Here is a 27,885-nt window from a genome sequence, read left to right on the forward strand (position 1 = left end):
GCTCACCTAAAATGCCCACCACACCTAGTAGTCTCTTACCGGTAGGTGGTCCTGTCTAACTGAAAAGGGCAACAGTTTACCCTACCTTACCTATTAATTCTGCTGTGTTGGATAGGAAAGTTATGTGTTGGTAGGGTGGTGATGGTATGGTCCATTACAGATCTTTGGACACCATCAATTAAGCTGTGGTATGGGACACTTTGCCCTCACCTTTGGAAGAACTTCTACCTCCCAACAGCAGAGTCCATCTCTAGTACAGGTTGTATTTGGTAGATGTGCTGGTCCAGCCTGTAGACCTCCTTGTTCAAGCAGAAACCAAACTAATAATTCTGTCTTGTGGCCTCAGCTCATAATATTGAGGTCTCCAAATTCCAGCAAAGACGTCGTCTGGGTCATTTATAGAGCAGTCCGTGTTTGTGTTATAGGTTAACGATCCACGTGTAGCCTGATGGATTTGTTCAGGTCTACGAACGGGATTGACAAATTTTTGTCTCTCTCCGCGTCGGAGTCCATTTCATAAGCACATGCTGAGCTCTTTTTTCACAGTACATTTTTTGCATTGTACTTCGCAACACCAGTGGAAACGACACAGACAGTTATCCTCCATCACCACAGTCTCCTCTCTGTGCCCTCTCCCGCAGCAAAGCAGGTCACAGCCCCCCACGTCCAGAGCCGTGCTGTTACACACGCGGCCCCTGGTTCCTAGGGACCCTGTTTTTCTGTTGGCTTGGCAAAAATCCGGCGAGTCGGCCGAGTAGATAAGATCTTGTTTGTCCGGAGGCTTTATGTTGTGCCCTACTGGGATGATGGTTCTTCCATCGTTACCGGCCATGACTTTGAAGGCTCCGTTAAATCTTTCCAGCAAGCGGTCACCAACTTCTCTGAAATGAGGCATCTTTTTCCAGCATGTCCTCAGCGTGCAGGAGCCAGAAAGCCCGTGGCATTTACATTCAGTTCTCATGTAGTTCTTCACAGCCTGGAGAATGAAACAAAGTAACACTGAATCAATAAATATCTTCCATAGATCCCATGGAGATCCCCTTCACTGCTTAATTTAACAGTTTTTTACCCAAAAGTGGTATTAGAAACGTAATACCGCTGAATGTCTGAATTCTTATATTATATGGTATACAATTTTTCTTCATTACTATCTTTTTTCAGGGAAAGCTTAATGGTCATGTGACACAAAAGCAAGCGCTGATAGGTTATTGCCATAGAATAAACTTCACGTTTCTGTTTTGGTTGACATGATGAAACCTTACAAGGAAAGAATAAAGTGACAAATCTGTTATATTTAATGTGAAAATGGAACAGCACCTTTAAACAAAACCTTAAGTTCTCTTCTTATAACCTGAGTGGGCAGCGTCTACCTGATCGCCATCCCACAATGCACTGCGTGTGTGCTTTAGGATCGCAATATATACATGCTCTTTTTATAAAGAGTAAAGCACTGTATACATTGTGGCCACCATATAAATAAATTATATAATATAATGATATAATATAATGAAATAATGAGCAAAAGAGCAGCAAATGGCTAGGTATGGGTTAATTTGGAGCTGATCCTTTGGGTTCCAGACAGAAGCCTTAAACACACAGGGAAACAGAATAATACTTTAACCCTTTAAAAACAAATGGCAGAAGGATTTCTTAGTTCTATTACGACTGCTGCTATTATTGTGAAAAGCTTTGCTTGCATTTCATTTCCTGGGACAGTTTCAAGAATTAGGACTGCCTTTGGAAACCCGGAACAGCTGGCAGGTATATCAATCCACTTCGGCTGCACGGTGAATGACAGAAGAAGATAAATGTAAACAGACGTATAGAAAAAAAAAAGGGGGGGGGGGACGAGCCCTATGTGTAAGGAGACAGTAAGACGAGAGACGGAGGGGGTGAGAGGGAGAAGCGAGAGAGACGGGGAGGAGGTGAGGAGATAGGTGAGATAAGGCGAGATGTTTCTTCCATGGAATGAACCTTCGTTCCCTTCGGGCTAAACCCGCCACCCCCAGGAATGCCTGTCTCTCCGATACGACGCTCGCCACTAATTAGTTTGTGATTCATGCACTGCCCGGCTCTTTAATTAAAATACTTGTGTGAGATCCCGGATAGGAAAGTACCGGTCTCGGGTTATTCAGCCAGGACCCAGCGCCCTGGCCTCTCCGGAGTGATGGCGGGTTATGAGTACAGACTTCCTCAATCATCACTACGTGAGGGTGAACTCAGGGGCAGAGCTGGGAAAATCCCCATCGCTGGGTATTTGTGTAACTGAGGGGGGTATTTAGAAGAATAATGGGGTTTATTTACCCCGTTTAATTTATAAAGCTGTTTCCTGCTGTTTCTATACACATTATCGGGGCTTTTAGGGCTGTAGAACCCTGTGATTCCTTTGTACCAAGCAGTCCTCGGGGGAGGAGACAGGAGCATCAGGGGAGGAGCGAGGGGCAGGGAGCAGGAAAGAGAGGCACAAAGGTTTGGATATCAATTATTGACTTATCATTCCTTACCAGTCTCCCAGCCTCGTTGTTATGGAGATCAATCAACGTTCGAATGTCGCTCTTCCCCTTCTTCCTCTTCGCGTCCATGAACTGGCGAGATTTCTCGTATCCGTATTGAACGTCGTCTCCGCAACCGCCCCACTCCCAGGAGGAGCCCTCGGCTCCTGGTCCAATAGCAAGAGGAGGGGGCGGTCCCCAGTTGCGGGTGACCTCACATCCGCATTGCAGCATCTCCCCCATGCTGCACGCTTGCGTCACCGCGTGGATCACGCCGGCAGCTGTGATGGCGTACACAAACGCTGTCTCGCGGATATCTGCGGGGGAACAGAAAAAAAAACACGACACGTTAATTCACCTTCACCGGCGCGCTCTAGATTTCCAAACGCTCCGAGAACATATTTTTTACGGGGTCCACAGCTGTAACATAAGTGATGAAAAGAATAATTATATATACTTAAAAAAATGCAATCATTATGAACAAAAGTTTTTTTTGGGGGGGGGAATTCTAGCGATAACTAGAACCTGTCCAATTCCTCCGCCATCCGCTGAGAGTCTACGAGCCTAACGGAGACCTGGTGAGTTTATGTGGTGGCTCCGCTCCTGAATGCAGATGACAAGTATGTATATTTTGGGGAGGGGAAAAAAATAAACAAAACTGGAAAGAAAAAAAAAAATCAGTTGTTTTAAGGTAAAACCAGTGAAAACCTCTTAAAAGAACCATGTTGAACCAAATATGGACCCTCCCTCTGGCGAGCCGAGGGTTAATGCAAACAGAAAGAGCAGGTTTATTGAATCCGACTTGGATTAAGGTCTTAGGTTGGTTGATTTAACAAGATTCTCCCAAGATACCTATTTGTTTAGCGAGAGCCCTTGAACCTGTCCGTATAGCTGCCGAGTGGGGAATTCCGGTGCCAAAACCTGCCGGCGATGAAACCCCCCCACGAACCGTCTCCTCGGCATTAAAAAGACCCTTAATGCATGATTCTATATTATAGTAATAAATATCACGCTGCCTGCTATAAAGCAAGTCTAATCCTGACCTGTTTCTTTTTCTGATTCCTGCACCAGTAGTAAGATAGGTTAGTAAGTAGGGTTAACCCCCCCAAAAAAAAATACCAAAGGGAACAGCCAATCAGAATGAGGAATCAGGATACAAGAAAATATGTTCTAGAAATAAGAGACAATCGTAAATATGCTACTATGCAGATATTTTAAAATGCCTGCGCAAACATTATGGAATTTTAACAGAAATACAATTTTTACACGTTATTGATTTATATAATTTTCTTTTTTGGGTTTGCTTGAGCTAATGCGGCATTAATGATGCTCCTGCTTGAGCACAGGTGTGTCCATGAGTTATTTACATTATACATTTGGACATTCTGGTGCTTTTACTAAATTTAAAACATAACCTTAGCTTCTCCGATGGAATTTAATGTAATATTTTATTCCATGATGGAATTTTCAGAAAACCAAGGTATCCCTCGTTTTCTGGAGTCATCCTTCTGACGGCTGATGGGTTGCAGGACCTCGCCAATGATGTCAACTCGTGAATGCTGGTGGAGCGGTACTTACATTCCAGTCTCGTCTCAGAAACATGGTGGATCTTGCCTATGGGCCATCAAGGTCCCAAGGCAGCTCTCCATCGAGGAGTAACGGTCAGTTGTGTTTTTCATTGTTGAGAATAGCTGTCCATAGTCAGTGTGGGACGTGACTTCTGTGCAATCACCCTGGATAATGATATCAAAGTCTCGGGGTCCCCATCAAACGCAACAATTATTTACCTTTAGGCGTGTGCCTATGTGATGGCGAATGGTTTAGGTGGCTTTAACAACACGGACAAGAAAGAGGAGCTGCTTGTAATGGTTCTGTGGGTAGATAGTGGATGTAATTAGATACCAGGACAGGATGGACCTCGCTGAACCGATGAGTGTTTAGAGTAGAAACTTGACAGAACGAGGTAGGGAACTCCATGGCGTAGGAGCACCCAACTGGCTCAGATACATCCTGGAGACCCGATGGCTTCAAGGGTTAGACCAGGTTTGGTCCGGTCTGGTTGCCGTATGAATAATTTATGGCTTCCATGGGTTTACTTTGTTTCTTGAGTGAGCGCATGTTTTCTAGTCGGAGTCGGACCCCATGATTGTTGAGTCACCCCCCCCCCCAAACCAAGCTAAACTTAAGGAAAGGCTAGAATACAAAACAAGGAGGACTCCGGCTCATACTCTTCACAAGCCAGATCCGGCTCTCCCGGTTCACCCCTGAGAAAGCACCGTTCAGAGCCCCCCCAAAAAAAACAAATCCAGCAATTCCAGGAACTTTACGAGGAGTCTGTGACTGTACCTGTCTTTTTTTCTTAGACAGCCTGAAATGATTGCAGTCTTGCAGAGATCCTTCCATAGATCCCTCCGGGCAAAAGGTATAAGTCACGAATCAGACATATGGAGAGGCGTCACATTCCTTTCACATTGTGATTCACTCAAAGGCCTCACTTTTCGCGTCCATCAAATTCTGGATTCGGGGGAAGAGCCGTCGTAGCTTCAGTCTGAAGAACGGAGAGAATAAAGTCTATGGCTCCAAGCTTTTTCTCAGCTCACCTTAGAGGTGCTGTCCCACTTAGACATTAATTGAGCTCTCTCTCTCTCCAGTATGTTCAGCAAATAAACATTAGCAGATTTCTAATTTTATTTGCTCACCTAAAGGATTAATCATATAAAAACAATACAGAAATTATGGCAACCACCGATCCGTACCAGCTTTTGTGTCACATGACACTTATTTCCGTCAATGGTTAAGAATAAGGCGCGATTTTACGTCATTAAACAATTATTTCTTGGAAGGGTTTAGACCTTCAACAGTACGAGGAATTGTGTATACAATTTGTTAAAAAAGTGTTAATTTGATCAGACTGGGTGGAACTCTTTAACTCAACATTTAACGCAGCATTCCAGGCTTAATACAGATAATGATACAATTTGTCCGTACTGCCGTCAAGCACAATGTTTTGGGACAAATAAAGGTGAAATCCTTAAAGGCAAGAAGAGGTAGCAAGACTTGGTCTACAGAAATAGACTAAAAATACTTATGATCATAATTTTTCATTGCTTTCCCCGACTGCTCTATGGTTTAAAAATAATGGTTATATTTAATAATAATAATAATTATTATTATTATTATTATCCAGGATATATATATATATATAATTTATATTAAATACTTTTTTAATAATTTAAATATATTGAATTAACCATTTTGGCCAATAAAAAGCGGAAACCGTCTTCCTTTTGTGCTCTTATAATCAGTCCACAGAAGATAACCATCCTTGTTTGTTATTAATAAATGACACTATTAACAAACCTAATGCGAGATATCATTAGTGACCAAAAACATATTGTATTGGACCAAGAGAAGAAACAAGATCTTAAGATCTTTTATGGCTCCACATATTGTCGTCGAAGTTAGAAGAGAATCCCTAAACCATATATTTTTATGTTATATTTGTTACGGGGAAGATACGAGTTTGTGATACATTTTAGTGGCCAACAGATTCATCGAGTGAGACGTGGGGTCACGTAACGATCCAAAGCCTCAGAGGTCTGAAGAAGACAACGTAGAGGTTATACAATACTGAGAAAAAGTATTTCCCTCCTGCCTAATTTCTTCTATTTCTTGCTTATTTGTCGCATTTAAATCTTTCCGATCATCCAACTAATTAATATTTTAGACAAGACAGTGTGAGGAAACACAAAATGAAGTCTTTTGACTTATTGAAGATAAAGAGTTAATCAAAACCTATATCACTAATGTGAAAAAGTAACTACCTCCTAAACCTAATAACTGGTTGTGCTGCGCTTGGCGACTGGTTGTATGATGTTGTTGTTGTGGAATGTTGTGTTCACTTTATGCCAGATGTAAAGGAACCCATTTCTTCCAAAAAGTTCCACTTTTGACTCATCAGCCCAGAGAATATTATGGGGGCCATCAAGATGTTTTTTAGGTAAATGTGAGACGAGCCTTTGTGTTGTTTTTGGTCAGCGGTGGGTTTTCGGCTGGCAGCTCTCTCATGGATGCCCTTTTTGCGCGGTCTCTTTCTCGTTCTGGAATCGTGAACCATAACTGAGGCGAGTGAGGTCTCCGGTTCTTTACACGTCGGTCTGGGTTCTTTTGTGACTTCCTGGTCGTGTCGTTGATGGGCTCTTGGGGGAATTTGGGTCGGCCGGTCGCTCTTGAGAAGGTTCTCCACCGTTCCAAGTCTTCTCCATTTGTAGATAATGGCTCCTCTGCGGATCGCTGAGGTAAATCAGACACCAGTTCACTCAGATACCACCCAGAATTGTCCTAGTTTAGCCCCATGTAGAAAATGAGGTCCTCTATAAACTTCTGTCTCTTAATAGCTTAACCGTTCACATCAGGACACGGCTCCTACGTCACCAGCCATTTCTTTTCATTAAAACAATCTTTTAAGTTTGTGACTCTGTGTATGTACGAAAATTATTTCCTTTTATACAATTTACCTATTCTTTGACATCCAAATCAAATACTACCTTTGCCAAACCCTTCAGGATAAGATGCTAAAAATACCCTAAATTATTACTTGTGTTCAGAGCAGAGGCAGCGGGATGAGAGCTTCCCCCGCACGGCAGAGCCATTATAATATTTCAAGGATATGAGCGCATTCATTTCTGTCCCGGCAAATTATTGGGATTAAGTTCTTCAAGAGATTGTATCATAGTGTTACAATGTATCGCATGACGGATGCTCCAGAACACGGAATCTCTTCCGCTGTCATCACAACACTTAGAATTTATCAACACTCTGGACTCACGAGATCGAGAACATACACTCATCGCAGGCATAAAAAGAAATACATGCTGTGGCGCAACTGTTATTATTACTACTACTTAAAATAATAATGTTGATAAAAAATATTTAAAATAAATAAATAATAATAATGATAATAATAACAATAATAATTTATATTAACAATAATGTCAACAATAATTTATTAAAAATAGTGTAATATTATTACTTATAATAATAATGTAAATAAAAATTATATATATATATAAATTAAATAAATAATAATGTTAATAATAATTGATATTAATAATAATGTTAATAATAATTTATTAAAAATAATTCAATATTATAATTATTGTTGTTATTATGATTATTATTATTAATAATAATTAATACATTTGGATCCACTTCTCAATTATTTTTTATGCTATAGTACGGTGAAGCATAGATCTTAACCACCCTCCACCCTACAGGGCAGTTAATACAAATCCTTTTAAGATAAAATCTCAAAAACATTGTTTTTTTTCTTAGATAAAATCTCTTCTATGCTTCGACGTCCTTCATTATGAGAAAAGCTGGGTCTTGCCGTGGCTGGTGGACGGAGGATAAAACAATCCTATTGCGGAATTGTGAATTCTTTAAGGTTCCCTGTGGCGGTTTATCTTGGGGATTGCAGGAACTACCAGAATCAACTAATCTGATTTTTAAAGATTAAATCTGGGGATATTTTTGGAAATTATATATAATCCCCCCCCCCAAATTCCGTATCACTAATACTACTAATACTACGGTGATAGCCAATGAAATAACACGACCCATGTAGATTCTTACAATGCCATTGACTTTTATTTTTCCAGAACACTCCACATTTAGGATTAAGTGGGATTCAGGGGATATTTCCTGAGATATTCCCTTCCTGCCTCCCAAGCCATTCTGCCCCTGCAGAGGGGTTAATACTTTATGTGTAACCTCAGTCATGGGGCACAGTGGCAGTCCATAGTTCTCTAGGTGTCACTGCACAGGGCAAAGCCAGGACTGGCACAGCAGGCACATTCCCGGCAGGGTGCTGGCCGACGGATCGGGTGCCGCGGCCACCGGCAGGGTATGCCCGCGTGAGCATAAACATGTTGCTTGAAGTGGCACATATCCAGACGTTGGATGCGCTCATGTCATCAGGTGGCCGCTGGCATTAAAGTGACAGGCCTGCATCTTCATCACCGGCCCTCCATAGGGTAATCACCATACTTGGGCACCATACCGGCTACATGGAGCCCTCCCTCCTGGGTAGACGGTCCCGCTGATGTCCGCCCCAGTCCTTTGATGTCAGTGGGCCGTCTTACTGAAATCCGCCCATTTTTGGAGAGGAAGTGGGCACGACCCGGAGAGCTCACAGGTGTGGTAATAATGCTAGCCAAAAATAACGCCAAAAACATGGGGCCGCGGTGCTCTCACTGTCCGAGTGGCCTGTTTATTCGCTGTTAGAAATAATCGTTATAAATAAAGTTGATCCTCAGGATAACAAAAAAAAAACAAACACATATTACGTTTCCACAAACTGACAGGAATATATATGCTTCTGACGTGTTTTAAAACGCATCCTACGGCCACACCTTAGGCTTAGATAGGTAGCTTTTAGGCCTAACTTCATAGGAAACGCACCACTCCTGTATCTGAAGGTCAGAGTTCCAAAATAGAACGCAAAGCAGCCAATGGGAGATAAGACGGATTCCACTTCCTGCTCCATCAGTATTTTTCCCACTACAGCGCGTCTCTTATCTTTATTTCCAGTCCGTGGCGTATTTACCAAATATATCACGAAACCATCGTTTCATTAAACAGTGAGTGTGAGGAGAAACGGTTCTTCTCATTGCAAATCACCTTTTGGACACCTCCTTAGTGACCCTGCTGGGGCCCTAAACCGCTGATGCCCCTCTTTCCTCCGTTGATCCCCCTCTCTCCTCCCCTGATGCCCCTCTCTCCTCCCCCGATGCCCCTCTTTTCTAGGAGGTCAGAATGTTTGCTGGGTATGAGGGGATCGCAGGGTTCTACAGCCCTAAAAGCCCCGATAATGTGTATAGAAACAGCAGGAAACGGCTTTATAAATTAAACAGGTTAATAAACCCCATTATTCTTCTTCTATAATACCAGGGCCGCCTAGTGATCATCAGACAGGCCCGGCTTCTAACCGCACCTCCTGTCTTTGACATGTTGGGAGTACGGCCAGCCATTCAGCGAATAAACCCCCTGTAGGTTTTTGCTACTAGTAATATTTTTATCAAGAGCAATACAGTTTACTTCTAATTCAAGAGCTCAGATACGACCCCCTACATCCTCCATAGTGATCATTTTTTATTATTAAAACTGGGACTAAAGACACAGAATAAAGGATTTTGTCTCAAGTATTAATTCACCTCCACCGAGTTTAAACATCAATCATTAAAAAAATATTTTAAAAAAAATGTAAAAAAAAATTAAAAATTATTTTTTAAAAATCATTAAAAAAACAGAATTTTGTATTAAAAATGTAATTATATATATATATAAAAATATATAACCACCTAAGTTATATATATCAGCAATGCACCCATCTAAACTTCCTGCATGATTATTCCTCCTTGTTATCTCTTTTGTGTTGTTAAGTTGCTGGTTGTTTCTGATTGGTTCACGCAGCCTTTGTAAAGGTTTGAGGGGAGGAGCAGGGAGAGAAGTCCAAATAAATTGGATAATAGTAACCGGATCACCATCCGCCGCGGATATCGGCTTCCTCGTGCTATAAACATTTAAATTTTTAACGTTTATTTTTTTGATTTTTTCAAAACTTTTGAAACCATTTAAAAAAACAAGTTTTTGGTAGTTTCTACTTAAAAGAGGGATGCAGGACCCTGAAAAGATGGCGTGGAGGCCGCGACTGATGCACATTCTAGAGGCTGAGGATTCCGAGAACCTTGTAATAAATCCTCAAGGGAACAGTAAATCAAGGAGCAGACAAGAAAACATTCTTTTTCTTTATTAAACCCACAGATTGTCTAGAAGCGTCCATAATTACTTCATTACAGCAGTAAAGCCCCGGACTTATATAAAATATAACCAAAAATCTTATTCCCGTCTGCAGGGGAGGAAAAACAAGCCAAACGACTGACGAGAAGGAAAAACCTTCTTATCGTTTAACAACAAAATGAAGAAAAGTCTTAACCCTGTGAGCGCTGCAGAGATACACTATATAGTAGCAATATAATGTTCATATATCCCACCTGGGCACCTGAAATGTTGGGGGCGGTGGCAAAAGGAATGGGTTGGGGCGTGGCCAGTGCCAAAAGTGGGTGGGACCGGAGGAGCAGCCATCAAAGACGCGATGTAGGAGCTTCAATGAATGAATGAATAAAGTCACCTCTATTCAAGCAGGAAATGGAGGTATAACAGTGAGAAAAAAACTAAATGAGATGCTGAGATGTTATTAAATCTGCCCCTTCACCCTGAGATTGGGGTGAAAACCCTGAGTGTGTCTTAGGAGACCGAAGCTCATATATTTTAACGCTTTAACGTCCCGTCTCATCTGCTGATATACATCTTCCAGCATGCGCCTGTCCTGCTCCGTCCTGATTGGCTGCTCCTTTAACAGCTTCCTACAGCTTTTGTTACCTTTGCTTTTTGACTCTTGCAGTATTAACCCTTTAATCACAGACTGATAGTTTGTTAATAATTAGAACAAAACATATACATTTTATGTTCCGTAGATTTTTTTTTAAATCTGTATTTTTCACACGGTTTTTTTTTCATGCGGTTACCTTGCTGCAGGATCTTCCCGAAATACTTGTTGTGGCTGGTACAGTTCCAGCGCCGGGACCTGAACTGGTGCTGGCATTCGCGAACACCCAGCTTGGCACCTTTGGCCACCTCGCTGACGATCTCCGGCTCGGTCTGGCACAGTTCAGCCTGCTTGCCGGCCAGCCGCTTGGTTTTCCTGCATATGCTGTTTGGATCCATTACCAAGGGGCTTCCAACTGCCCTGCCACAGTCACAAAAAAAGAGAAGAAGAATGAAAGGACAGAATGACGAGGGGAACATCATTTAATACGGGGAACCCCTTAATGACAAAAGCTTTCTATACCTACATGGGAAGTCCCATGTTAAAAAGCACAACCCCCAGCGCTGTATATAGTAATATACCCCCAGGGCTGTATGCAATATTATACCCCCAGCGCTGTATACAGTAACATAACCCCCCAGCGCTATATACGGTAATATAACCCTCCAGCGCTGTATACAGTGATATAGCCCCTAGTGCTGTATACAGTAATATAACCCCCAGCGCTGTATACAGTAATATAACCCCCAGCGCTGTATACAGTAATATAACCCCTAGTGCTGTATACAGTAATACATATAAACAGGGCTTGAATTTATGTCACAGTAGCCATTCAAACAATACCCCGATTTTCTTTTTTTTAAAATTACCCCCAAATTATATTTTTCAAGACACAGAAAAATTATTTTCATAGCAAAAAACTTTTTTTTCTTAAATAACAATACCCCAAAGTAGTTAGTATTAAACAAAAACTATATTAAAAGAAAAAATATATACTCATTTCTTAAGGTTATAGAACAAAATCAGCATGGACCTGTATTACCCCCCCCCCCCTGCAAATTGTTTAAATAAACTCCATGGAAATATTTGGGATTTTTAAAAAAATACTTTAACATGATTGCTACACAATTGTCCTGCAGGCCTCAGAGACCACCTGTAAGAACGTAATCCCACCTTGGGGGATGTTTGCAGTGAACGCACCAGACGCGGCCGATCCGTTAATGCAGGTAATTTAAGTGCCACCATTAGTGGAATTATTTTAACCCTTTAAGAACGACGCTGGGGGGGAGGTCATGTACTGGAAAGTAAGTGTCTTATGGAATGCAGTTATTCGGACTGCGCATGATGAGAATGTTAGTTACTAATAAACGAGATGTGAATAAAAATGTAAATATTAACTCTACAAATATTTTTGTTTAATTTTTTTTAACCTAATTTAGGTACTTTAAGCGCTGTCCCTATGGCCTCCAGCAATGGATATTCACAGGCTGCTATAAACAAAAACAACTAATTATTATTATTATGTTTTATTGTTTTATATAGCGCCATCAAATTCCGTAGCGCTGTACAATGGGTAATTAGACGTCGGTCTCTGCGAAACACGAAAATAAAGGTGGGTAATAAAAATACTTTTGTAACAATGTTTCAAATTAAAACAATCTCTACAGATATGAATTAAAGCCCATGGGAGCGACCAAATCGTACTTTCCTGTTCTCTGGATCTGTGTGATTATTCCTCCCCATTCAGTTATCTCTCGGTTGCTGGCTGTGGCTAATTGGCTCAGGCAGCCTTTGTAAAGATGGGTAAGTAGAAGGGACAGAAACTGAATATATCATACTGGTTCTGCCACATGGACAATACACAGAGGAACCGGGACCCCGCCGTCCGCCAGCCACTGTTTGTCTGTTTGCATTAAAAATGACCATTGTCGGCGTTATCTTTTTTTTTAATCTAAATTCCTATGCACCCCCCACACACCCGGATTCCTGAGAGGGGAAAACCGTTTCCAGGTGAGTTTAGCGTCCGTGGATGCGCACAGGTTATCTGATCGGAGGCTAAAGGCGCTAAAAGTTGGGTTTTTGGAATTCTGCGATATTTGTACATCCATGTTGTTCCGAAGACGGGGAAAAGTTAAAGTATTTTGTTTGTCGACCAGCTGTCAGCATTTTATATACTAATAAAAAAATGGCATAATTCCATTATAAGACCCAGAATGTGTTTACAAGACGTCTGACTCGCTCGCACTTTTAAGGCAGAAACGGCTGTTTTCAGTGATTTTTTTAAATGTCAGCTATACCAGTAGTGGCCACTGACTGGGCCGCTGTAACTGTATGTGGGAAGAGTTTACCCCTTGAATCTCTGGGCTTTTACCCCCGTCCTGGGGTGAATGGGCAGATTCTCAGTGTTTTTACCCCAGCTGCACGGTCTCGGGGTGACGGGGCAGATTCTCCGGGTCACACTCGGGTCATACTCTGGTTTAATGATATCTGAGCATCCCGATTGGTGCTTTTCTCCCTGTTATATCACAGCTGGAATCCCTGCTTGAATACAGGTGACTTCATTCAGAATATCTTTACCTCTTGATTTCTACGATACTTGGAACCATTTTGGTTGCCAACATTACCGATACACTCGGGAGTTTCTGAGAAGGAGCCGCGGGGGCCACCCGGGTCGTTGGTGGTGAAGGTGAAAGGTGCTGCCAATCAATGATTTCACATGGTGACCCAAATATCTAAGACGAGACCAACGACTGATTAAGGTTTGAGTTTTTAAAGCAGGAGAAACGTGTAACAACAGGGAAAATAAAATGTGGGAGCGTTTTGGTGCCAGAGATAAAGAGCTCCCAGTATATTAAAAACAATTTATTTTCCGGAGTCGGTTCCCCTTTCTCTGAACTCATCCTTTGTTCTGTATACGGAGTAATAAGTAGCCGCACGCTTAACCCCTGCAGTGCCGGAGAGAGAACACAGAGAGAAGCCTTGGCTCCTTCATCCAAATTTAATTTTGCCACCGACCCCCCCCCCCCCCAAAAAAAACACACGCAACAAATTTAACAAAGTTCCTTATTCTCAAACTTAATCTTTTAGATACAAACTGATTATTGTTGGAAATCAACTGATTCCAGGGAATACCTGAACTTTAGAATGTATATTTTTGTATCGGAATCTCCCGCACGGAGACGTTTTGCTGTAAAGCAAGATTTTAACAGATTTTATTACTTTTTAATCCCACTTCCTTTTCTCCGCCCAAAGAAGTCATTCTTCTTCAGTAGGAACAAGTTTCTTTTTTTTTTTTCTCTATTCTGTGATTATTCAAAGAATTAAATGTACACATTGTCTATTTAAAACAAATATATATAATAATATTTGTTTTTATTTAGAACACCCGCGTTGTCGTCAGTAATAATCAGCCTACCTCGGAACTTTCTAAATGAGAGTCTAGCAATTAACCCTTTAATAACCCATTGAGAAGATTCTATGTAGTGACTCGCCAAATGGCTCGCGGTCCTCATGACACTTAATTGAGTCACCTGTATTCAAGCAGGGATATCAACCATAACATACTGGGAGCCAAAGCACCAACTGGGAGTATTATTATATGATCCCAGCGGTGGGGGGAGAATAGGAAGGAGTCAGTTTCAGACCCCGAGAATCTGCCCCTTCATCCTGAGATTGGGGCAAAGACCTGAGCGTTCCCAGGTGTGGTCATCATCCATCCTCTACCTCATGCAAGCCTGCTAGCAGACACAAAACGCTAAACCTTCCCCATTTAATAAAAACTGTTTTCAATACAATTTCTGGCACCGTTTATTTGCTCGCAGTAAAAAGAAGAAGATGAGAGTGAGGTTTTACCTACACATTTGGTCATGTGACCCCCTAGTAAACGTATAGGTCAAATCATACCCTTACCTAACATTTTATTCTTCTCTCGGGCAGAGAGTGCCCGCAGCGAACCACTTCTCACCCTGTAATGCATCACTAGATTGTAAGCTTGCGAGCCGAGCCCTCTGACTTTACACAATGTAACAGTTATGTACAGTAGCCAGGAACGTGGCCAGGAACGTGGCTAGCACAACGCAGAGAGGACGTTTTATCATGATGGCAGCGTTTTGAATGGAAAGCAAACCCAGGTGATGTCTTGCGGGGATTCTGGGGCTGATTATTCACTCTTCTGGATTACAAATCTCACTACTCACAGCCATTATATGGCGTATACAGTGTATGCCATGTATGCATTCAGTCACTCACGCTGTGGCCGGGCGCGCTGCCAATGCGTCTGTTTGCACAGTCTATTAACCCTTCTGCTGCCGGACCCACAGTGTTTTTTATGCTTTGCATGCAAGAAAAGTCCAGGTCCACCCAGTAAGCCATTAACCCTTTCGATATAGATCTATTGACTCTTTCACTACAGAACTCACAGACCCACACATCAAGTCATTAACCCCTTCGCCGCAGAGCTCCTTGATTCGCTTAGCCAAGCTTTAACCCTTTTCGTCACACAACTCCCACATCTGCCCGGGAAATGATTAACCCTTTCGGTTCTCCGGAGCCACTCAGTGTTAACATCGGGGAGATCTTTAAAGCCGTGCCCTTTAATGTATATGGAGCAGCTGTGGGAATGAGTCTTTCATGTCCTTACATGAGTCTCCATTCCCTGGCAGTAAAACAATGAGGATAGCCTATCTACTGTTTAATAAGATTAATGGCATGTTACCTCTCAGCGGAGGCAAGCAAAGCTGGCATGAAGAGCAGCCGTTAGCCGACGTGCGGGATAATAATTACCCTGAGACTTGTGTTTGATTCTGCAGCTTGCAAGGAAAGCACCTTCTTCTATAGCCAGGGGCCGGCAATTTACATTGTCCAAATCCCATCACTCTCATCCTTTTCCTTTACTTCCAACCGATAACAGAAAATAACCCCTTTTTCTACCCCATGATAAACCCATTATCTCCTTCCTATGAAAACTATGACTTGTCAAGAGGCTAGGGGCAAAAATATTCTGAATGAAGTCACCTGTATTCAAGCAGAGATTTTGGATGCGAGATACTTGTAATCATCTTAATTTAAATCATCCGCGGAAAAAAATTGCCACAAAGGTAACATTAAAAGAAGAAGAGTCAGAACGTACGTTGTGATGTCACCGAGCGGATATTTTGTTACTATTTCGAATAATACGTTTCAGAAGAGGAAAAGGGGGGCTTGGGGGGATTTGGGTACCAAAGAGGGACTGGCCAAAGTAAACAGAGGCAGGTATGTATGAAGCATACATGGATCTATGCATATGTATCTGTGCCTGGATGGGTACATCTGTGTGCATGCGCGAGAATGGCTGATTGTATACGAGCGTGTGCAGCGGCTGTACGTGTGTAACATGTACATGTATGTTCCGAGGGGGGGGGGACCCAGGACAGCTGCCAACTTCTTCTTTCTTACCAGTAGCTCGGGGTCTGTCTAAGCTTGTTCTCTCTGCCACGATTTTAGGAACCATCCAAAATCTATAATTATCATGACAAGCCTGTCTCAACGCCTCCCTCGCTGAGCCTTTCCACCCTTCTAATAAGGAATTAACCCCTTGCACATTACAGGTGGCGTTGGGGGGAGGGGGGTTATTTTTTGGCTGCGGACCCATTAACCATTTCAGCTCCTGCTGCAGCGCAATCTCCTTATAAATACCCTTTAAAACAGTTTTTTCATATTTATTCTGGCATTGGAAATATATCCAACATTCCTCCTCTATTCATGAATAAATAATTACAAAATAAAACACGTAATTCCCGCTTTCTGATGGCCGCGACTTGACTTTGGCTTCTTTGAAGAAGCCCTTAAAGCTTTAAGAAAGCAGCCTGCACTTTAGAAGTTACACGCTGCTTTCTCAGGGATGCTGGCACTGCATGCTGGAAGATCTGGTCGCCGACCGTCGCTGTATTCCCTATACTATTTGTGGAACTGAAGCATAATGGGAGAGTCTCCACTGATTGGCTGAAAACATGCGCTGACATCATCAGCTGTCAGTCTTACGACTACAAGAAACGAGGTGTATCTTATCTACTCTGAAAATTCTAACAATTGAAAAACAAAGGTTTGGTGGCTCTCAAAGCTTTTCAGCTGGGATCCCATTAAACGTAGAACCTGCCAATCATTTACTGTAACAGACTATCTCGACTTAAACACACGTCAGATGCTCTCACCTTCAACAGCATTTTACCTATAAAGCTAAAATCTATTATTCCTTTTAATAAACCCCCAAAGACCCCAATGAAACATAGAATCTCCCGGTAGATCGGCCCCATTCGGCCCCGTATCTCCTGACTCAGACCTTAATCAGTCGTTGGTCTCGTCTTAGATTCAGGAGCCGTATGTCTATCCCATGCATGTTTAATCCCCTCACTGTATTACCCTCTACCACTTCTGCTGGGAGGCCGTTCCACATTTCTACCACCCTATTATTAAAGTAAAATGTCTTCTTATTATAAAACTGGGATCTCTCAAAAGTTAAGAGAACTGTGCTGTTGGCTGAACCGTGTGCATCCTACTCCTCCTTTCCTTCAAAGCCGACTACACGACCCTCCGCTTAAATAAGATTTATAAAATGTGATATTTGAACGCAGGTTCTTCATCCGCCGTGAACTTCTCTAAGCCTTGTGACGGACATTGGGGTCTGGTGGACACATTGCCTCTTAGTGGGTTTCTCGATGGGTTAAAAGTCTGGATTTAGAGGGTTAAAAGTCTAGATTCCGCATTGGACAACCGACCCCGTTCTTTATGTCTTAACCATTAAAATGACAGCCGTCTGGAGAAGGATCAGCCGCCCTCTGTCTCAGCACAGAGCTGTTTATTTAAATAAGTGAATTACATCGGAAGCATCGATACGACATAAATTAACGCAACACATTGATGGCCGGTTTGTTTTTGTCTGCTTGGAGGAATTTGTGAATTATTAGAGCTTTCCTCGTCCCAAATCCCCCCCCCTTTCCTTCAAACTAAGTGTCTCATTCTCGGCCCTTCGGTATTTTAAAGGATTTGCTAGGACTTTGCCAAAGGTGACTGATACACCTCTGAGGACGGTCACAAGGGAGCGAAGGGGTCGGGGACAAATTAGCCAGAGGTTTTTATCACTCCCATCACTCCTGTGCTCCAATGGCCCTTTATCACTCCCATCACTTCTGTGTTCCAATGGCCCTTTATCACTCCCATCACTTCTGTGTTCCAACGGCCCTTTATCACTCCCATCACTCCTGTGTTCCAACAGCCCTTTATCACTCCCATCACTCCTGTGTTCCAATGGCCCTTTATCACTCCCATCACTCCTGTGTTCCTACGGCCCTTTATCACTCCCATCACTCCTGTGTTCCAATGGCCCTTTATCACTCCCATCACTCCTGTGTTCCAACGGCCCTTTATCACTCTCATCACTCCTGTATTCCAATGGCCCTTTATCACTCCCATCACTCCTGTGTTCCAATGGCCCTTTATCACTCCCATCACTCCTGTGTTCCAATGGCACGTTGTGTTCGCTGATCCAAGTTTAAGTTTAAAAGGCTAACTGATTGTCAGAAAACCCTTTTTGTGATTATGTTACAGCCAGAAATCTCCTTGTTTTGCATGAAAACAGCTGAGTGACCCCAAACTTTTGAAGAGTGGTATAAAAATAACATTAAATAAATCATTTGGGGAGGAAAGTCATGTAAAAAGGTTAAGCGGTTTTATTGGGAAGGGGAAGCGTGTGACGGAGCCGGGATCTGTAGAAGGAGATAATACATCGCTGGCTGTATCTGGAGAATCTTGGAAGAGCGGCTCCAATTCTCAATAGATTTAAAGTTTGCAAGTTTCGACAAATGCCCGTTACCGGCGCGGCCTTTTATGACCCTCGATAAGAAAAATCTCTGTCTTTTAGGAAAATTTTCCATCTCCCCCTCTTTCCAGCGGGGATTTAAGGCAGTTTCTTCCGCTTTTAGCACATTAGCGTTCCGCTTCGCGTCGGGGAGGCAGAGAATTAACCGAAACACAGAATTTGATAGCAGATAAGAAGAAATCGCCCCACCTTGTTTTTTTTTTCTTATTCCACCTTGGGCTCTGTTGTTGACCCGATTTGATCTCTTTTGCTCTTTTGTGATGAAACTCTATCCATATTCTATGCTTTTTTTTAAATGTATTTATTTCGGCACCTCTACAGGGCAGCTATTCAATGTATATACTACAAAGTAATAGTATATTGACTATGAGACCTTAAGTGTTGTTAATGGGTAGGGGTTACTACATGGAGGGTCCTCATTGGATTAGCACGTCGCTATCCTGGATCGAATACAAAACTAACCAGGTTTAGGGTCTTCTGGAGATAAAATTAGTAGATCGGGGGGGGGGGCATATGAGCCGTATCTGTAAGATATGAAGATGCCCCCCCCAAAAAAGTTCTAAATCGGCCTCCCAGAGTACAACTTCGTCTGATCTCCTGGGTGATACAACCCAGATGGAACCTCAGAGTCAGGACCGGTCCCAGACCAAATGGGCCACCTCTTTGGACCCATCTCTCTAAAACCAATAGGGCGCTGCCTGCCGACCCCATTAGGGACCCCAGGAGGCTACCTGGGATGTCAGGTGCTACGACCAGCCCCGGGCAGAGCGTAGATAACTCCCTATTGGATAGATAGGATAACAATGGAGAGAATCTTGTATAACCCGGAAAGTTCTCGAACAGCTCTTGAAACGTTCACGGCACCGACGCAGCATCTCTAGAGTCCGGAAGGTATAGAGACAGAATCTATGGAGTCTGCATTCCAGAAACTAATTCCAGGTAACCCCAGCGCGCCCGACGGGGTATAAACTATAACACAGGCGCTTCTATTATGCTGAGCGTTACCTCTCGTTCCAGAGTTTCTATCTTGTCATCTTTTCCCATCCTTCTTCCAAGCTGCACATATTTATGGCTGCCAGTTATTCCTAACAAGTTCTTTCCTGCTGGGGTCTCACCATGTCAGTAACACTGATGACCTTTAGATATAATGTAAGGATGTTTTACTTTATTAAGACGGTGGTGGATAAATCGAACAGCCTCCCAGCAGAAGTGGTAGAAGGTAATACAGAGAGGGTATTAAACATGCATGGGATAGACATACGGCTCCTGAATCTAAGACGAGACCATCGACTGATTAAGGTTTGAGTCTTTACAGCGGGAGAAACTGGGATTTCCACATTATTTTGCATTTCCACGCCTCTTTTGATTTTCTTAATAAATATTTCAATTACTTTACTTTTCAATTACATAATAATTTGCAAAAAATTGACCATTTGCCACTAATCGTGTACATATTAAAAAATGTATATTTATTGTCTGCCCCAGTCAGTGAATAATAATTATTATTATAATTATTATTAATGAATTATTACTAATTATTATTATTACATTTTGTATTAAAAAAACTGCATTCTTAGTTGTACACCACTTGACATTTTTACAACTAAATACAAGATTAAAAAGCATCATTCCTATCCTTCCCAGTACTGAGCGTTCAAGCCCTTCCTAGAAATAATTCTTTAATCCGGTCAACTTTCCTCTCATTCATCATTTTCCAGGGAATGCTTAAATGTCATGTGACACCAACCCAGGCGCTGATAGGCTGTTCCATAAAAACTGTAATTAGCGGTAATTAAATTTGCGTTTACTACTATTTTCAATAAAAACCCAACAAACTGGGAAGATGTGAATAAGTAATTTTTTTTCCTTCTCTCTCTCCTCTTTTTGAATGACTATTTGCATCTTCCCAATTCATTGGGTTTTTCTTGAATATAGTATTAAAAGCTGTATTTAAATTATTTTACAGCATAATCTTGGGCTTTTTTCGGTTCATCTTCGGGTTACCCCCATTCATGCTTTTTTCTACCTTGTAATTTGAATATACCTGCTGGGGCTAATTCACTCTGGTTTGCTTTGTTACCATAGAAACTGAAAAAGCTTGTTAAAAGTTTGCGTCGTTTTAATGCGTTTCAAAATAATAATGCGATTTAAATAAAACGATAGATCAACATTATTATCAGGATTTATTGTTGTTATATAGCGCCGTCATATTCCGTAGCGCTGTACATTCTAGCTATAGTGCAATTCTTATTATTGATATTATTTAGAATTGAACCAAATGTGTCGATTTCCTGGCTCGTCATGAATGACCCTTAATTTTTAATAATTGTTGGTTGGATGAAAACATTTAACTGGAATTTTAGAGTTAAGAGGATTCTAAAAAAAATTCTAAATGGATGCAGTCACCATAGAAACCGATGAAATGTCCCCTGCTGATTGGTTCACCCTTTATTTTCAATTTTAAGTTTTTTCCCCCAAAAGGAATGTATTTTTTTTTCTCCATAGAGTCTCTTTTTAAAGGTGAATCCCTTCCCATAAATAAAAGCGGGTGTCTCTTTTTTATGTGTCTGATTTGCCCTCTAGTAGACACGCTGCGCATTCTCCGAAGCCCACCGTGCTTCAGAACGTGACCTCTTATTCTAGCAAATTCCTGCCGTGACCTTGATGAACTGTAAGATGTGGGTGAGTGACAGTTAAAGCCCTTATTGAGAGTTAATATTCCTTCTGGTCACCGCACTCCAGCCCCTGCCTGCGCCCTGCGGGGTAACATGTGTCTCCCGCAATCCATTAGACCGTTTTTTGGTTTTGGGTGGGGGGACTTATTTCGTAAGCCATCAGGTATTAGTATAACTGAGGATACTTTGGTGTAATGCCGATGACGGGTATCCAGAACAAACCTCGGGTGGATCGCCCTCTATGACCATAGTTCTAGACGGCCGCTTGCCCTTTTTCCCCAGTAACACAGGGCTTTAACTCGGGTTAAAGGGGCAGATTCTCTGGTTCTATCACCTGTAAGCATTCTCCGTGCCCTCTCCTGATTCACCGGCAGGGGGGCATTTCTAGAAACGCTGCACCATTTACTGGAATTACACAGCTCAAGTCCCTACTTGAACACAGGTGACTCAGGGTATAGTTTTAATCCTGAAGATCCTAAGGTTTCTTAGTCAGAGGCAAGACATAGCACGGGAATCTTAGATGAAACTTAACTCTTCTAAGGTCTGAACGTCAAACACGTCGGAATAAGTTACAGGGGGATAGAAACATAGACTCTGCCGGAAGATCGGCCCCATTTGGCCCCCGTCTAGTCGCCCGTTTCTCCTGCTGTAAAGACTCAAACCTTAGTCGTTGGTCTCGTCTTAGATTCAGGAGCCGTATGTCTATCCCGTGCATGTTTAAATTCCCTCACTTTATTAGCTTGTACCATTTCTATTGGGATGCTACTCCACCTATCTACCACCCTTTCATCAAAGTAATACTTTCTTACAATTGGACAGAGGGTTATAACATTATAACACATATCAAATTCCGAAGCAAACCCATTAAAAAAAATGAATTAAAAAAAATATATATATTTATATACAAATCACATTTTTGTGCATGTATAGATGCATATCCACTCTTTATGTGTCCTAAAATTTAGTTTTTTAATAAAAATAATAATAATTATAATAATAATAATTCTGCATATTATCATTGAGGTTTTATATAGAAGACGTTTTAATCTTTGTGGATGGGGTGGCAGAAGAAGCCCTCTAGTGGTGAAAATGTGCAGTTGCGCTTAACACAGTCAACTATGACCTTTTATTTCATTATTCTTCTCCTTTTCTTATGTCTCCCATTTGACGGAATCTTTAGATTAAGAAGGGAATTGAATGTTCATGCCAAGGAAGTGATTAGTTATGCAGGTCTGCTGAGGTTAAATAGTCCCTTACCTTTAAACCAAGTATCTCTAAAACTATTACACTGATTAGGAGTGTAAATTGTGCCTCCCCTTTAGGAATAATCATAACTCCTTTGGATTATTTATGAAGAAACATTTCCCATAATTCCTGAGACTTTATTTCACCCCACATCCGTATGGAAGCCATGGTTGTTTTTTTGGGGGAGAGTGATTTTAACCCTTTAACCCTTCAGAGGAGTCAAATAAGTACTAGTTTTGGGTCTTAAGATAATGATAACATGAAGAATTATGATTATACGTTCCTTGCTCTTCAAAAGCCCTTTCCAGTGTTGCGCTCCCTCCAGGCAAAGACTGGAAAGGGTCATTAGTCTTTATAACCACAAGCCCAAGGGTCAGTAAAACCCATTCCACTGGCCACCTGCCTTTCCCATTTGTTTTTATTTATTTGAAGGGATTGGAATGATGGTCCATGACCTTCGGTCCTTTAACATTAATTTAAACCTCCCTTCCTTTTCTATAGTGGTCCTAAGATGATAGGGGTATTTATAATGAAGCTTTGGATCCTGTACTCTAGTTTTTCTCCATTGGCCAGCTAGACATGAATCAGTCCACGAGAGCTCCGCTATTTGGACTACTGTGAACAACTCAGCTGATGGCCATCCAAAGCCTTTTGACTTTGCAAATAGCGCCCCCACCAAACACGAAGGCTGTGAGGTGTACTGCACTTATCATCACAATTAAATGACATTTATCACAGCAGTGGGAATACATTTCCCATTTGTTCACAAGGAAAAGTCTTACAATTAGTGATTATTTCCCCTTTCACATTCCCTGAAGGTGTATTAATGTCAGACACAATGGAAATGTTGTGTGAGTCACGCTCTTTCCAGCTCAGAAGGAAACGAATTTCCCAACTCGGTTCTGAGTCAGCTTTCTCTCGGGAGGACCCCGACAAGTATTTCATAAACTTCAGTAAATAAATATACCTATATATTTTTTTCTAGATTACAATAGTAAAAATACAAGGATCTGAGCATTAAATAATCATGAACTATTGAGGAATTGAAGAAGAGGCTGCTTTAGATAACTTTTGTAAGCGCAAAGACACATTTTCACCACTAGAGGGTGATGTGGCATAGAAGTAGGAATCATAACTTCTGGTTCTAATTTTCGGGATTTTGCACCCCCCAGTTAAGTTATTGCTCCCCTTTGAGTAAGCAGAAATATGTGAATTAATATTAAATGAAAATACAAATGAATGACAGCATAATACATTTTCAAGTATCTGAATTCTGAAATACAAAGGCTCCTTTTCATTAAATACCGATGCGGCTCCTCCATTCCAAAAAATGGTGTGCAGGGCAGAGGGTGAGAGTGGTTTGGGCATATGGTGAAAGTGGGCAGAGGATAGAGTCGGAGTGGGCATAGCATGAGCTTACGAAGGGCATATGGTGGGAGATGGCAGGGCATTGGTTGGGAATGGACAGGACATATGGTGAGAGTGTGCAGGACATAAATTGGGAGAGGGCTGGAAATAATGTGAAAGTGGGCAGGGCACAGGTTGGAAATAAATGGTACATAGTAAAAAATGGGTAAAAAGACTCAAAAAAGAGTCTAGAGTTGTATTAAATACCATCACATGATACAACAACATACATTCCTTAATCATACTTAATACATTCAGGGTCATAGCAGGCATCAGACTTGTCTCTATGTGATATATTCAGGGTGGGGTATCCTATGGGGCTTTAAACCCCTAGGAATTTGGGGGTTTCTATCACCCCGGATAATTGATAGTGTATTTTCTTCCATGCTTGTTAAATCGTACATAGATCTACGCCAGGAGCAAGGAATAAAAAATGTGCTTACACGATGTTTTTAACCGTGTAATTAAAAGGGTTTTGTTTTTTTTCGAGGTATTGCGCACAAGTGATCCCGGGGCTATGATTTGTGTAATCTGCTTTAATTTCACATTCTTTAATATAATTCTCAGTACCTGAGACGGGACAGGTAAATAAAGGAACAGTCATGTAAACTTTTTATTTCCTTTATTCTTAAATCCTAAAACGGCCCCCCAGCTTCTTTTTTTTTCAGCACGTCATTCTGTTTTCACAAAAACCTACAAATTTTACTTAAAACTATGAGATCTTTTCGATTGGATACATGTTATCAAACAACCGATTGTATGCTCAGCGTCAATATCAAAATGAATGTGTTGTAATAAAATTAATCACCTGGGCATTTGTATAAATGTATCTCCGAAGAGTTAATTAATACATACAAAGTAGCAAAAATTCCACATCTTAGCTACATTTAAAAATGCTGAATTTTAAGCCACAAAATGCATGGTGTTATCGTCGCCAACAGCACAAGTAATAGCAAAATGCACAAAGGGGTCCCAAAAACATACCACCCGAGTGTCTCCGTTTAGCTTGGACAGTCCCTTTTGAGCCCCAAACCCTTGAACCCATCTCTCATCCCCTGAGACCCCCCTTCTCTAGAATGTTTGCGGGGTATGAGGGTATCGCAGGGCTCCACAGCCCTAAAAGCTCAACAAAAAAAGCACCTTAAACTTAATACGTTTTGCTTACCCCATCGGCTCTCAAAGAGTTAAACATGAACCTTGCAAGGGCATGAGTGAATATAAATGTATAAAAAAGTTTTTAAAAGTATTTAAAAAAAAAAAAAGTTCTGATCATTTGTTTATAGCCACATAACAAATAGGAGAGCATCAACTGTAAGCTCTTGGGGTCAGTTTGGGGGTAACTGCATATATTGTAAAGTGTCACATACACCTGCGATAGGCAGGTTCCTGCATTCCTACTGCTGCGGACTCCAACTCCCATCACGCTCATCCATAATCTATGCGCCCCGGAATGCCCACCAGTAGCTCTGGCAAAACCAGTCTTCAAGATACAGATGGCAGGATTTTGATTTGCAGCCTCCTTGGATTCCTCTCTTTTTTTCCCCCAAATGAAGACTTGCTGATTGAGGAAGAGACCTGTCAGGGGTCATCCACAGACACTGCTGGGGCTGCCTTCTCCCAAATCATTAACCCACTCCCTGCCAAAGCCCCCCAGGGCACTACTGCACAATATAACCCAAACTGGGGCAGTTTGTAACAAAGATGGATACTTGGCTGCCTCAAGTATTCTATTGTTTAGCTTTTCCCTTTAATAAATGTTACTTTTCTGAGAGCAACAAAAATGTTCCAAATTAACAAAATCATTTATTAAATGATTATATATATATATATATATATATATATATATATATATATATATATATATACTGTATCTTCCTAGTACTAAGGTAACAGTAGAGTATAGAGGAGTAGTATTTATTAATACAGAGCTATGCGCATATATATATATATATATATATATATATATATATGTGCGTATACGTATGGTGTAATATAGAGTACCGTATGCATGCATGTGCTTGTATGCATGGAATAGTATTTATGCATACATACATTTATCAATACATCTCAATTATCAATAATTCACATCATTTTATTGCAGAAATAAATAAGTGAAAATAATACTTAATAATACATAATCATTCCTGCATGCATGCAAGTGAACCTAGACATAGGGACATATGAATGTGTGTATGTATATATGTGTGTGTGTGTGTATATGTATGTATATGTGTATGTATGTGTGTATGTATGTATATGTATGTGTATGTATGTGTGTGTATATGTATGTATGTATATGTGTATGTATGTATATGTGTGTATGTGTGTGTATGTATGTATGTAAACTTTTAACCCTTTACTGTCAGTCCAGAGCATGCATAAGATGTGCAAACATTGCTCTGCACAATGTTGGTTTATTTCCATCAACTGCAATCAGCTTGTTGTCTTTCTTTGCCCATCATATATAATCCCAGGGCTGTCAAAAACCCCACCGAGCCCTGCTCCCTGAGTCTGTCATCAGCCAAATGTCTGGTTGCATTTCAAGACTGCTTAAGAAAACATCTCCGAGTCTCTGGTGCCTTGTGCTGGGGTTTGACACCCAGCTACTGACTAAACACTCGGGACAGGGCTGATACCTGCCTGCTGCCACTGACAAGCAGCCCCCAAAAATCCTGGGCATGTGGATTTGGCAAGTGGGAGCTTGTGGGACAAGTCAGCCAGGGGTTAGCATGGAAGATTAAAGGCATTAGGCAGCCTCTGGCAACCCAGCTGCTGGAAGCCAATGATGCTCAACCAGGCTGGGGAGATAAAGAGTTCGAACTCTTAAATCAAAGCATGGCTGAGAGTGATGGGAGACGTAGTCGACAACAGCTGAAGATTGAGTTTGCGAATGATGCAGAGAATGATACCCTTTTAGTTTCAAAGACATTTAAAGAGACAGCTGCACTCGCACGGTGATTTACACTATTACTGTATCACTATTACTAGTGAAAGGAAAGCCTTAATATAGTCAGATTCCTTCTGCTCCACCCGATTTACCCCCCAAACCCTTACGAAGTACCCCTTGGTCAGGGTCAGGGGCTGAGGCTACTCACCACCACAGTCCTATGATGTTTGCAGGGCACAGGAGGATGAAAAATAGCCCCAGCTGCGTCCTGGCCAGGGGCATCATGCTTGCTCTGGGGAGGTGAGGCAGATGAGTCTCTGGAGGCAGCCAAGAACACACAAGAGAGTGCAATCAACAGGTAGGAGACTCCCGGGAGTGCCAGCAGACCTCACTCAGTGAGGAGGCAGGAGCTGCCCCTGGGCATGTGCTGGGGGGCAGGTGGGGAGGACAGCTGGGGGCATCAGAGCGTAGGCAGCGGGCATGGACTGTCCTGCAGGCTGAGCATAGACAGGGGGAACCCGGCTGGGAGGGACACACAAGGGTCGGGGGAGGAGTGAAGGAGAGGAGTGGAAGAACAGATAGAGGGAGGTGAAGGAGGCAGAGAGGAGAGGCAAAGTGCTGAAGGGAAGAGAGAGGTGACAGCGAGAGGACTAATTAGCCCATGAGGGCAGATGATGGGGAAGAGTGGCCAAGTACCTTCTTTTGCACCAGAATGCCCCTCTCTACAGACTTATTCCGCCCCAGCAGCCACAAGGTGCAGGAATTACACTGAAGAGATGACCTTGCACCTGATAAATATATATAGGGCTGTGAGTCATGCACATCAGCATTAGGATATGGGGGTATGAGGGAGGAAGCAGGGGGCAGGTGTGTGGTGTTGGGGGTATTAGTCACTCATCCTCCCTATCCTAATGTCTGAGTCACAGGTAAAGGGACCC

At 41.9% G+C, this 27,885-nt stretch overlaps 1 protein-coding gene across 1 annotated transcript; it reads right to left on the reverse strand.

The window, feature by feature from the left end:
• Positions 1 to 514: 514 nt before the first annotated feature.
• LOC149281268 (protein Wnt-6-like) lies at positions 515 to 27,232 on the reverse strand. Its single transcript, XM_089499456.1, has 4 exons — positions 27,156 to 27,232; positions 11,081 to 11,301; positions 2,505 to 2,809; positions 515 to 976 (listed from the first exon to the last, which is right to left on the reverse strand). Exons 1-4 carry the CDS (start codon positions 27,230 to 27,232, stop codon positions 515 to 517), a joined length of 1,065 nt encoding a protein of 354 aa, XP_089355582.1.
• Positions 27,233 to 27,885: the final 653 nt, after the last annotated feature.

This window comes from Sceloporus occidentalis, unplaced genomic scaffold, assembly GCF_023333645.1.
Source record: "Sceloporus occidentalis isolate IW3139 unplaced genomic scaffold, rSceOcc1.0.p SCAF_136, whole genome shotgun sequence".
NCBI classification, from domain to species: domain Eukaryota; kingdom Metazoa; phylum Chordata; class Lepidosauria; order Squamata; family Phrynosomatidae; genus Sceloporus; species Sceloporus occidentalis.

Coding starts and splice junctions, on each gene's coding strand:
- LOC149281268 (XM_089499456.1), bottom strand. CDS start 27,232: ATGATGCCCCTGGCCAGGACGCAGCTGGGGCTATTTTTCATCCTCCTG. Junction 2,810..11,080: donor CGGGAAGATCCTGCAGCAAG/GTAACCGCATGA, acceptor GTTCCCCCGCAG/ATATCCGCGAGACAGCGTTT. Junction 977..2,504: donor ACAACGAGGCTGGGAGACTG/GTAAGGAATGAT, acceptor TTCATTCTCCAG/GCTGTGAAGAACTACATGAG.